This window comes from Oncorhynchus keta, chromosome 29, assembly GCF_023373465.1.
Source record: "Oncorhynchus keta strain PuntledgeMale-10-30-2019 chromosome 29, Oket_V2, whole genome shotgun sequence".
NCBI classification, from domain to species: domain Eukaryota; kingdom Metazoa; phylum Chordata; class Actinopteri; order Salmoniformes; family Salmonidae; genus Oncorhynchus; species Oncorhynchus keta.
The window spans coordinates 1426138-1439737 of NC_068449.1; the positions used below are offsets into that span (position 1 = coordinate 1426138).

Sequence of the window (13600 nt, forward strand, 5' to 3'; positions counted from 1 at the left end):
CCATCAACCAACCGACCAATCCCACACCATCAACCAACCGACCAATCCCACACCATCAACCAACCGACCAATCCCACCCCATCAACCATCTGACCAAATCCACCCCATCAACCAACCGACCAATCACACCCCATCAACCAACCGACCAATCCCACCCCATCAACCAACCAACCAATCCCACCCCATCCACCAACCGACCAATCCCACCCCGTCAACCAACCGACCAATCCCACCCCCATCAACCAACCGACCAATCCCACCCCATCAACCAACCGACCAATCCCACCCCCATCAACCAACCGACCAATCCCACCCCATCAACCAACCGACCAATCCCATCCCCATCAACCAACCGACCAAATCCACCCCATCAACCAACCGACCAATCCCATCCCCATCAACCAACCGACCAATCCCACCCCTTTTGTAAATAAAGTACTGATCTTAGCAGTTCATGTCAGGCAACTAAACGTAAAACAAAAATACACAGCATATACACATTCATCACCACTGCTAAAATGGCCGACCTTGTCCCACCAGCCAACTTTCCCCCACCAATAAAGCCTTTCTCTTCCAAAATCATTTAAATGTAGAGAATACACAGCAGCCCAACCCCCGCATACTGTTGTCTCCGGGCTGGACAACAATCGATGGTTGGATAATCAATCAATCAGTCTATAAATCAATCAAACTAAAATATAGTAGATCGTCTTACCAGGTCTCATCGTTCCTGAACTCCAGTTCTCCGTAGGTGTCCTCAAAGTCCTCCCCTCCTCCCTTGGCGATCCCCTCCATGGTACGATATGGCACGATGACTGTTCCCCTCGCCCCCGAAGTCCTCAGCACCTTCACCTCCATCACGCCCACGCTCTCACTCACGTGACAGGTGTCGGTCTCGAAGGTGAATATCCCGGCGTGGTCGTCGTCCAGGATGGTAACAGTGGCGATGGCAGGGAACCCCAGCAGGGCCTTGGGGTACGGGAGAGAGTTCGGAGACAGTAGTGTCTCGTCCTCGTCAGACTCCAACAGGCGCACGTTGCTGAGACGCACAAAGAAGTGCTCGTCCTCCTCGAAGATGTCGTCATCGATGATGCCGATGCTGATCTCCTTGATGAACTCGCCGGGCTTGAACACCACCGTGCCCTCTGTGAACTCGTAGTCGGCGCCGGCGTTGGCTGAGCCGTCCTCTGTTTTGTAGTCAACATAGATGGTCTTGGCCATGTCGCCACCCTTCCTGGAGATGGCCAGCAGGGCGGCGCCACAGTTCTCCAGGCACTGGTACACGGAGGGTTCGAAGGCGATCCGTGACACGTACTCCTCGACTTCCTCCCCTACCACGCACACTTCCTGTACGCTGGCGCTCCTCTTGGTCTGCTCCGCCACGTGCTTCTTCAGGATGTTCCCGGCGCCCGTCATCATGCGCGTGGCCTGGATGCGGTAGAAGGCTCGGCTCTTCTGCTGGTGGGACAAGGCGTAGTAGTTAGCCATCTCTACCAGCTGGTCCATCTCCTTCTCTGGGTGTTTCTGCTTCAGGTCCTTCAGGATCCGGATCATATCCCGCCGAGACTCGTCCACTTCTTTCCCCTCGATCAGGCTGATGAGGTTATGGGCGGCGCCTCCGTCGTGGGCGAAGTGTGAGTTGACCATCTTGCCGCCACCGTCCATCATCTCGATGCTCTTGGAGCGCTCGTGCTCGGTCTCGATGATGACGCCACGGTGGTTGTCGGCGCGGTACTTCTTGTGCATGAACTTGTAGAAGAGGAGTCGTCGGTCGGCTAGCCAGGCCAGGATGACACAGATGGGGAAGAAGGCCAGGGTTAGCAGCCCCTCCCATATCTGGACCACGTTGGGACTGAACACCGCCAGGATCATGTAGAGCCAGATGTAGGCGAAGATACTCCACGCCGCCGTCACAAAGAACACTCTGAGATGTTTCACTTTCCTCGTCTCTCCCTCGGGGATCACAGACACACACAGGCCGATGATCACGAACATGTTGAAGGCAGCGCTGCCGACGATCGTAGACGGCCCCAGCTCGCCAGCTACGAAGTCGTGTCCGCAGACTTCGATGACAGACAGCAGGATCTCAGGGGTACTAGAACCCAGGGCCATGAGGGTCAGGTTGGAGACCGTCTCGTTCCAGATTCTGATGGTAGCGGTGGTGGTCTCTCCGTTGGCTCTCTTAATAATAATCTCCTTCTCCTGGGAGGTGATGACCTCGATGGCTGCCATGAAGCGGTCTGCTATGATGGACACTCCCAGGAACATGTAGATCATAGCTACGAAGTAGACGATGACTCGGGCCATCTTATCCCCCATGGAAGGGTCCTCAGGGTACCAGATGGGCAAGACAATTCCTGGCTTGCACCTGGACGTGCCTTCGGAGCAGGTGGCATTGTGGGAGTCTGTGATGGCGGGGCTGGGGGTGGTGCGATCGCCCTCTGCGCACAGGAAGGCGGCGGCCACAGAGAGCAGGCCCAACCAGAGGCATGCTGGGTAAGAGGACGACGACCCGGTCCTGATCCCTTGCCCCAGCCTCGTCAGCCTCGGCCTGAAGCGCTCCATCCACCCTCGGGGGTCCAGGGGGTCCTTACCACACTGACAAGGCCTCTGGGATCCAGCACTGGGCTGTCGTTGATACCTCACAACACCTAGAAAGAGAGAGAGAGAAAGAGAGAGACAGCGAGAGAGAGAGATACAGAGAGACAGCGAGAGACAGAGAGAGAGAGACAGAGAGAGAGAGACAGAGAGAGCAAGAAAGAGAGAAAAAGCGAGAGAGAGTGAGAGAGAGAGAGTGAGAAAAAGAGAGAGAGAGAGAAAGAGAGTGAGTGAGAGCGACAGAGAGAAAGAGAAAAAGAGAGAGAGAGAGAGAGTGAGAGAGGGCGAGAGAGAGAAAGAGAAAGAGAGAGAGAGAGAGAGAGAGAGAGAGAGAGAGAGAGAGAGAGGGAGAGGGAGAGAGAGAGAGATTAGACATAACATCAACAGACGACAACAGAGTGTGAGAAATAACATCAACAACACAACGACAGTCCACTCTGTACTTGGCTACAATACAGAGATCAGACTTATAGTATAGAAACAATAGGACAGTCCACTCTGTACTTGCACCTATCAGAGGAAACAGACTTATAGTATAGAAACAATAGGACAGTCCACTCTGCACTTGCACCTATCAGAGGGAACAGACTTATAGTATAGAAACAATAGGACAGTCCACTCTGTACTTGGCTACAATACAGAGATCAGACTTATAGTATAGAAACAATAGGACAGTCCACTCTGTACTTGGCTACAATACAGAGATCAGACTTATAGTATAGAAACAATAGGACAGTCCACTCTGTACTTGGCTACAATACAGAGATCAGACTTATAGTATAGAAACAATAGGACAGTCCACTCTGTACTTGGCTACAATACAGAGATCAGACTTATAGTATAGAAACAATAGGACAGTCCACTCTGTACTTGGCTACAATACAGAGATCAGACTTATAGTATAGAAACAATAGGACAGTCCACTCTGTACTTGCACCTATCAGAGGAAACAGACTTATAGTATAGAAACAATAGGACAGTCCACTCTGTACTTGGCTACAATACAGAGATCAGACTTATAGTATAGAAACAATAGGACAGTCCACTCTGTACTTGGCTACAATACAGAGATCAGACTTATAGTATAGAAACAATAGGACAGTCCACTCTGTACTTGCACCAATACAGAGATCAGACTTATAGTATAGAAACAATAGGACAGTCCACTCTGTACTTGGCTACAATACAGAGATCAGACTTATAGTATAGAAACAATAGGACAGTCCACTCTGTACTTGCACCTATCAGAGGAACAGACTTATAGTATAGAACCAATAGGACAGTCCACTCTGGCAATCAGTGGGAACAGACTTATAGTATAGAACCAATAGGACAGTCCAGGGGTACTTGGAGATACAGAGATCAGAGATAGTATAGAACCAATAGGACAGTCCACTCTGTACTTGGCTACAATACAGAGATCAGACTTATAGATAGAAACAACAGGGTCCACTCTGAGGACAATACAGAGATCAGACTTATAGTATAGAAACAACAGGACAGTCCACTCTGGGCTACAATACAGATATCAGACTTATAGTATAGAACAATAGGACAGTCCACTCTGGGGCTACAATACAGAGATCAGACTTATAGTATAGAACCAATAGGACAGTCCACTCTGTACTTGGACAGAGATCAGACTTATAGTATAGAAACAACAGGACAGGACTTGGCTACAATACAGAGATCAGATAGGGGGAAACAATAGGACAGTCCACTCTGTACTTGCACCTATCAGGGGAACAGACTTATAGTATAGAACCAATAGGGAGGCACCTATGGGACTTATAGTATAGAACCAATAGGGAGGCTCTGGGAGGATCAGACTTATAGTATAGAACCAATAGGACAGTTCTGTAATTACAAATGAGATCAGACATTTAAATTGAATATTGATGTACAATCAGTTTCAGACTTATAGTATAGAACAATAGGACAGTCCACTCTGTTTTGGCTACAATACAGAGATCAGACTTATAGTATAGAAACAATAGGACAGTCCACTCTGTACTTTGTCATACAGATATCAGACTTATAGTATAGAACAATAGGACAGTCAAACTCTGTCTTCTACAATACAGGTCAGACCAGAGAAACAGGACAGTCCCTCTGTACTTTGTCAGCCAGGAACAGACTTATAGGAGAATCAATAGACAGTCCACTCTCTGTCCTGTGGAACAGACTTATAGTATAGAACAGGACAGTCCCTCTGTACTTTGTCATACAGGAAAGGTATAGGAGAACAATAGGACATCCACTCTGTCTCTGTGGTACAATACAGAGACAGACTTATAGTATCCTGACAGTCCACTTTGTCAGCCAGGAAAGGTCAGACTTATAGGAGAACAATAGGACAGTCCACTCTGTACTTCTACAATGGTCAGACTTATAGTATAGAACCAATAGGACATCCATCTGTACTTGGCTTGTCAGACCAGTATAGGAAAGGTACTTGGATACAGGATCAGACTTATAGTATAGAAACAATAGGACAGTCCACTCTGTCTCTGTGGTAGACTTATAGTATAGAAACAACATCCTCTGTACTTTGTCAGCCAGAGAAAGGTAGGAGAAACAGATAGGAATCAAACTCTGTCTGCTACAATACAGAGATCAGACTTATAGTATAGAAACAATAGGACAGTCCACTCTGTCAGCCAGAGAAGGTAGAGTATAGAAACAATAGGACAGTCAAACTCTGTCTGTGGTAACCTATCAGAGGAAACAGACTTATAGTATAGAAACAATAGGACAGTCCACTTTGTCTTGGCCAGGAAATACAGAGATCAGACTTATAGTCTAGAAACAATAGGACAGTCCATCTCTGTACTTGCTCAATACAGAGATCAGACTTATAGTATAGAAACAATAGGACATCAACTCTGCACTGCACCCTCCCTGTGGTCCAAGGTCTGGCAGACACCAAATCCTGTTCAAAGGTACATTTTGTCAGCATTCAGGAATGGTAGAGGAAACCATCAAGATAAGAATCAAACACTGATCTGTGGATTTAACATCAATCAGGGATCACAGCTTTCATCCTGGATTCACCTTTCAGTCTATGTCATGGAAAAGCTGGTGTTCTTAATGTTTTGAACTCAGACGTTGAATAAAACATGGCATTTTTCTGGGCTACAGCTCAAGTCATGCAAATAAATGTGTACATTTCCCAGATGGAGAAATAGGCCCATGTGTCCGCAGCTGAAGGCATTCGCAGGAAATGAAGCTATTTCATCACAAAAAAGTCTAAGCCGTAGGGTGGGGGGTTGGGGGGGGGGTTCGACTAAGCATATGGACTTGTTTTAAGATAGCTTAATGATTCATGGTATGACTATTTCATTAGGAATTGTAGGACCCCTTTAGATATAAAAAAATATATATTTATTTTTTAATTTTTTGTGATTCAAATATTGAATCTGGCATTCATAAATAGCACCAAAAAAAGACAACATCCTGGTACTTTGATATAAGAAAACCAGGAAAGGTAGAGGAGAACCAAATAGAATGGGAGCAAAGTCTGTCTCTGTGGAGAACAAGATTTGATACATCCAGGTTTATAAATAAAAATACATTAAATAAAAAAATACAATAAAATGCTAAGAGGAAAATAATATAAGATTTTCAAATTCTCTCTCACAGTTGACAACAGTGTACCTATGATAAAAAGGAGAACAGATACAGACCTCTACATGCTTTGTAGTAGGAAAACCTGCAAAAACCGGCAGGGTATCAAATACTTGTTCTCCCCACTGTATAATCAAACTCCATGTCTCATTTGGTTCCAGAGACAACATCCGGTGGTAAGAGCAAAAACGGAGAACATTTGTCAGCCAGGACAGAACATTTACATGAGAAGGAGGATTTTCTGGATGAATCAAACACTGCTCTGTGGCAACGCAGAGACAACATCCTAGGGGAGGTAGATTTGTCAGGCAGGGAGGAGAAAGGGGAGGAGGGGTGGGAATCAGATAGGGGGAATCAGGGGGAGGAGATAGGGGAGGAGATGTGGGGGAGACAAGATCCTGGGGGCAGGGGGAGGAAGCTTCTGTCGGGGCGATGTGGGAGATAGGGGAGGAGATAGGGGGAGGCAGGGGGAGGAGATGGGAGGCAGGGGGAGGAGATAGGGGGGCAGGGGGAGGAGATAGGGGGAGGAGATAGGGGGCAGGGGGAGGAGATAGGGGGAGGCAGGGAGGAGATAGGGGAGGAGATAGGGGAGGCAATCAAGAAGGGGAGGCAGGGGTGGGAGATAGTGGGAGGCATGGAGGACATGTGGGAGGCAGGGGGAGGATTCTTCCGATGGTTCATTAAAATGCACACCACATCAATATTGGTATTCAGTTTCATATGGTAAATGTATCATACGATGTACAAGTTTAGAAACAGACTGGAACATGTTCATATATTCTTCTCAGATGGCAGATTCAGTTCTTAGTACCAGAGACAACACCCTGGTACATCAGTCAGGAAAGGTAGAGGAGCTTCAGATAGAATCAAATGTCATGATGACTAACACAGAGAACACATCCTGGTACTTTGTCAGCCAGGATGGCATTGAGGAGAACAGATAGAATCAATCTGTCAGAGACTGGTACTTTGTCAGCCAGGAAAGGTAGAGGAGAACAGATAGAATCAAACTGTCTCTGTGGTAACCAGAGACAACATCCTGACTTTGTCAGCCAGGAAAGGTAGAGGAGAACAGATAGAATCAAACTCTTCAATGGTAATTGAGAGACAACATCCTGGTCACTTTGTCAGCCAGGAAAGGTAGAGGAGAATCAATAGAATCAAACTCTGTCTGTGGTAACCAGAGACAACATCCAGACTTTGTCAGCCAAAATGTAGAGGAGATTCAGATTCAATGGCTCTGTCTGGGTAACCAGAGACATCATCCTGGTACTTTGTCAGCCAGGAAAGGTAAGGAGAATCAATAGAATCAAACTCTGTCTGTGGTAACATGACAACATCCAGTATTTGTCAGCCAGGAAAGGTAGAGGAGAACAGATAGAATCAAACTCTGTCTGTGGTAACCAGAGACAACATCCTGGTACTTTGTCAGCCAGGAAAGGTAGAGGAGAATCAATAGAACAAACTCTGTCTGTGGTAACCAGAGACAATTCCGTACTTTGTCAGCCAGGAAAGGTAGAGGAGAATCAATAGAATCAAACTCATCAGTCACTGAGACAACAATAAAGGCATCGGAGACAGATAGAATCAGACTGGAACACCAGAGACAACATCCTGGTATTTTCAGCCAGGAAAGGTTGAGAATCAATACATCAGTCACTGGCTTCATCAATAAATGCATCCTGACTAACACGGTTTAGACTGGAACATGTTCCTATGATTTTGGTTCCGGGATTCTTCCGATGGCATTGAGGAGTACACCACATCAGTCACTGGCTTCATCAAGAAGTGCATCGATGACTAACACAGACTGGAACATGTTCCGGGATTCTTCCGATGGCATTGAGGAGTACACCACATCAGTCACTGGCTTCATCAAGAAGTGCATCGATGACTAACACAGACTGGAACATGTTCCGGGATTCTTCCGATGGCATTGGGGAGTACACCACATCAGTCACTGGCTTCATCAAGAAGTGCATTGATGACTAACACAGACTGGAACATGTTCCGGGATTCTTCCGATGGCATTGAGGAGTACACCACATCAGTCACTGGCTTCATCAATAAATGCATCGATGACTAACACAGACTGGAACATGTTCCGGGATTCTTCCGATGGCATTGAGGAGTACACCACATCAGTCACTGGCTTCATCAAGAAGTGCATCGATGACTAACACAGACTGGAACATGTTCCGGGATTCTTCCGATGGCATTGAGGAGTACACCACATCAGTCACTGGCTTCATCAAGAAGTGCATCGATGACTAACACAGACTGGAACATGTTCCGGGATTCTTCCGATGGCATTGAGGAGTACACCACATCAGTCACTGGCTTCATCAAGAAGTGCATCGATGACTAACACAGACTGGAACATGTTCCGGGATTCTTCCGATGGCATTGAGGAGTACACCACATCAGTCACTGGCTTCATCAAGAAGTGCATTGATGACTAACACAGACTGGAACATGTTCCGGGATTCTTCCGATGGCATTGAGGAGTACACCACATCAGTCACTGGCTTCATCAAGAAGTGCATCGATGACGTCGTCCCCACAGTGACTGTAAGTACATACCCAAATCAGAAACCATGGATTACAGGCAACATCCGCACTGAGCTAAAGGGTAGAGCTGCCGCTTCCCGGGACTCTAACCCGGAAGCTTATAATAAATCCCGCTATGCCCTCCGACGAACCATCAAACAGGCAAAGCGTCAATAGAGGACTAAGATCGAATCGTACTACACCGGCTCCGATGCTCGTCGGATGTGGCAGGGCTTGCAAACTATTACAGACTACAAAGGTTAGCACAGCCGAGAGCTGCCCAGTGACACGAACCTACTAGACAAGCTAAATTACTTCTATGCTCGCTTCGAGGCAAGTAACACTGAAGCATGCATGAGAGCCCCAGCTGTTCCGGACGACTGTGTGATCATGCTCTCCACAGTCGATGTGAGTTAGACCTTTAAACAGGTCAACATTCACAAGGCCGCAGGGCCAGATGGATTACCAGGACGTGCACTCCAAGCATGCGCTGACCAACTCGCGAGTGTCTTCACTGACATTTTCAACCTCTCCCTGTTTGAGTCTGTAATACCTACATGTTTTAAGCAGACCACCATAGTCCCTGTGCCCAAGAAAGCGAAGGTAACCTGCCTAAATGATTATCACTCACGTCTGTAGCCATGAAGTGCTTTAAAAGGCTGGTCATGACTCACATCAACACCATTATTCCAGAAACCCTAGACCCGCTACAATTTGCATACCGGCCCAAAAGAGCCACAGATGATGCAATCTCTATTGCACTCCACACTGCCCTTTCACACCTGGACAAAAGGAACACCTATGTTTTGTGTGCCGCCCTATGGGACTCCCGGTCGGCCGGCTGGGATCAAACCCCAAGCTGTAGTGATGCTTTAGACCGCTGTGCCACTCGGAGGCCCCCAAATCAGGACGTCTGTCTCGAAAACACACGTGACTGCCCTCCTGAAGCATTCCAATCCATCGTCCAATTAATAAAAAAAGGCCTTCTTCAATTGCGTAAGGGGCGAAAACTACAGGCTGAGGAGTGAGTTTCACAGATCCCCCATCTGCTAAATTAATACAAGTCTTCAAGACCCAGCAAAGTTAGTCATCAAAAGAGCGTGGTTTACAATATTATTTCAATTAAGTTTCAAATCCTGAAATGCAAATTCAATTTATGAATTATTCAATTTGTGCATTACAAATGCAAATACATCAAGCCTTAAGAGTCGACTCGTCAATCTAATTAACATAATACAAAAATCCCCATCAAAATCCTACAGTTTAAGCGAGAGATATCTAGCTTTTGAATGGGCTATAATTCTTCCTGCATGGGCTGCATGTCAATCCACCACATCTGCCTATGTTGGCCTTGAATCCCCAAGCTGACAAGCTAACAATCTGTCGTTCTGCCCCCCTGAGCATTGGCAGTTAACCCGCCGTTCCCCTGAGCATTGGCAGTTAACCCGCCGTTCCCCGTGCGCCGAAGACCTGGATGTCGATTAAGGCACCTCTCTGATTCAGGGGGTTAAATGAGGAAGATATATTTCAGTTGGACAACTGACTAGGTATCCCCCCTTTTTCCCTTTTCTTTCCCTTCTACATCTGCGGGGGAAAACGGCAGAGCAACAGCAGTGTTTGTCAGACCATGAGACATCCCGAAAATCGGTCTTCTCACAAAAAATGTCTACAGCGTCTGAACAGTTTGGCCTACTAACTATTCTGGAAATATGAGACTCTCACAAACACGATGGTGTCCTCTGTTTTGCTCTACGACCTACAAGTGTCACGGGGACCTACAAGTGTCATGGGGACCTACAAGTGTCACGGGGACCCCCACAAGAGTCACGGGGACCCCCAGAAGAGACACGGGGACCCCCAGAAGAGTCACGGGGACCGCCACAAGAGTCACGGGGACCCCCACAAGAGTCACGGGGACCCCCACAAGAGTCACGGGGACCCACAAGTGTCATGGGGACCTACAAGTGTCACAGGGACCTACAAGTGTCACGGGGACCCACAAGTGTCACGGGGACCCACAAGTGTCACGGGGACCTACAAGTGTCACGGGGACCTACAAGTGTCACGGGGACCTACAAGTGTCACGGGGACCCACAAGTGTCACGGGGACCTACAAGTGTCACGGGGACCCACAAGTGTCATGGGGACCTACAAGTGTCACGGGGACCTACAAGTGTCACGGGGACCCACAAGTGTCACGGGGACCTACAAGTGTCACGGGGACCTACAAGTGTCACGGGGACCTACAAGTGTCACGGGGACCTACAAGTGTCACGGGGACCTACAAGTGTCACGGGGACCCACAAGTGTCACGGGGACCTACAAGTGTCACGGGGACCTACAAGTGTCACATGGACTCGTCTGAAGTCGGTACCGCCAATGTTCCAACTTCTGTTTGTACCGTCCGAAGCGTTCGGGCTATCTCAATGATCCATGGTATGACCATCTTATAATCCCCTCCCTGAAGACTGGGGGTCAGGCTGATGAACCATGAAGACTGGGGGTCAGGCTGATGAACCATGAAGACTGAGGGTCAGGCTGATGAACCATGAAGACTGGGGGTCAGGCTGATGAACCATGAAGACTGAGGGTCAGGCTGATGAACCATGAAGACTGGGTGTCAGGCTGATGAACCATGAAGACTGGGGGTCAGGCTGATGAACCATGAAGACTGGGGGTCAGGCTGATGAACCATGAAGACTGGGGGTCAGGCTGATGAACCATGAAGACTGGGGTCAGGCTGATGAACCATGAAGACTGGGGTCAGGCTGATGAACCATGAAGACTGGGGGTCAGGCTGATGAACCAAACTACTCAGTAACCTCCCTGAAGACTGGGGGTCAGGCTGATGAACCATGAAGACTGGGGGTCAGGCTGATGAACCATGAAGACTGGGGGTCAGGCTGATGAACCATGAAGACTGGGGGTCAGGCTGATGAACCATGAAGACTGGGGGTCAGGCTGATGAACCATGAAGACTGGGGGTCAGGCTGATGAACCAAACTACTCAGTAACCTCCCTGAAGACTGGGGGTCAGGCTGATGAACCATGAAGACTGGGGGTCAGGCTGATGAACCAAACTACTCAGTAACCTCCCTGAAGACTGGGGGTCAGGCTGATGAACCAAACTACCCAATAATCCCCTCCATGAAGACTGAGGGTCAGGCTGATGAACCAAACTACTCAGTAATCTCCATGAAGACTAGGGGTCAGGCTGATGAACCATGAAGACTGGGGGTCAGGCTGATGAACCAAACTACTCAATAATCCCCTCCATGTAGCCTAACTCTCTCACACGCACACACACACAGACGCACACACACACACACACATGTTTTTTCTTGTATCATGTACAATTATAATTCATATGCTGTCTGTCTGTCTGTCTGTCTGTCTGTCTGTCTGTCTGTCTCTAAAGCTATTGAGAACTAACGGGGAACATTTATTACAAAGTTTTGCCCCCTGCACAGTCCTATCTCAACCAGACACCTCGCTTGAGGCCCCCTAAAGCACACAGCCAATTTAGGATCAATTAGAACGATCTCTACAACCATCGTTAACCAGATCACTCTGTTTCTGTCCTCAAGCCTACTGAGGATTACGAGTTGTATTACAGAAGACCCTTTCCCCTTTTAAATACAATGTGGAATTCGTGTCATTCCAGGTGAGTCTTTTTGTGTCAGGAATCAAGGTAGGACCCATGTGCAGACTGTGTGAAGTAACACTGTTTATTGTAACCACGGGGGCAGGCAAAACGACAGGTCAAGGCAGGCAGGGGTCGATAAATCCAGAGTAGAGGTCAAGGTACAGGACGGCACAGGTATAAATACACAGGGGATAATGGGGTGGAGGTGGGCGACGCCTAGAGGGGGGTGGAGACGAGCACAAGGACAGGTGAAGCAGATCAGGGCGTGCCATTTTGCCTACGAACGCACATATTCCTAAAGGGTTTAGAAAGTAGTGAAGGGAGGAAAGGCTCTATGAGTGTTTCAAGTGGTCCTTCTGTAGCTCAGTTGGTAGAGCATGGCACTTGTAACGCCAGGGTAGTGGGTTCGATTCCCGGGATCACCCATACGTAGAATGTATGCACACATGACTGTAAGTCGCTTTGGATAAAAGCGTCTGCTAAATGGCATATATATAAGTGTTTTATGTGTATTATCTTTTGAAAAAGAGATGATGGAGCAATTTGGAAAAGACTAAATTCCAGGCAGATACAGTATTAAGGTTGAACAAAAATTCCGTCCATGTCCCAAATTCCCAGTTGTTGTTTTTTTTTCTCCACAAGAAATTCTGGTTGGAAGATTCCTGGAAATATGGAGGAATAAGTAGGAAGTCCGGGGAATTTTGGGGGAAAATATCCAGAATTTTGCAACCCTAATACTGTATCTGCCTAGAATTTTGCAACCCTAATACTGTATCTGCCTAGAATTTAGTCTCTTTTACAAATTGCTCCATCATCTATCTCTAAGTTATCGGAATGCTGCGACCCAATACAGTATAATCGGACCTGTATACATAATATAAATCAATAAATCAATATAAATATAGGGCTGGAGGAGGATTTGTAAAAGATTCACAACATTTAAAGCACCAAAAATCCTTTCCAGATTTAGAGTAGAGGAAGTTTAATCTACAAAACTCTCCAGACTTCTGGCAGGGACTCTTCTGGAAAAGCCTCTTCCTGCAGGGCCTCTTCTGGAAAAGCCTCTTCTGGCAGGGCCTCTCCTCGTGCAGGGTCTCTTTTGGCAAGGTCTCTTGTGGCAGGGGCTCTTCTAGCAGGGCCTCTTCTGGCAGGGCCTCTTCTGGCAGGGCCTCTTCTGGC

General features: G+C 47.6%; 1 protein-coding gene across 2 annotated transcripts in view; it reads right to left on the reverse strand.

Annotated features, from left to right (window-relative positions):
- The window catches only part of LOC127913471 (sodium/calcium exchanger 3-like), a 204421-nt gene that overhangs the window by 178334 nt on the left and 12487 nt on the right, over positions 1-13600 (reverse strand). For both annotated transcript variants that reach the window (XM_052485492.1, XM_052485491.1), the window contains exon 2: positions 716-2651. In XM_052485492.1, the coding sequence (XP_052341452.1) occupies positions 716-2651 (1936 nt within the window). The remainder of the gene's footprint in view (positions 1-715; positions 2652-13600) is intronic.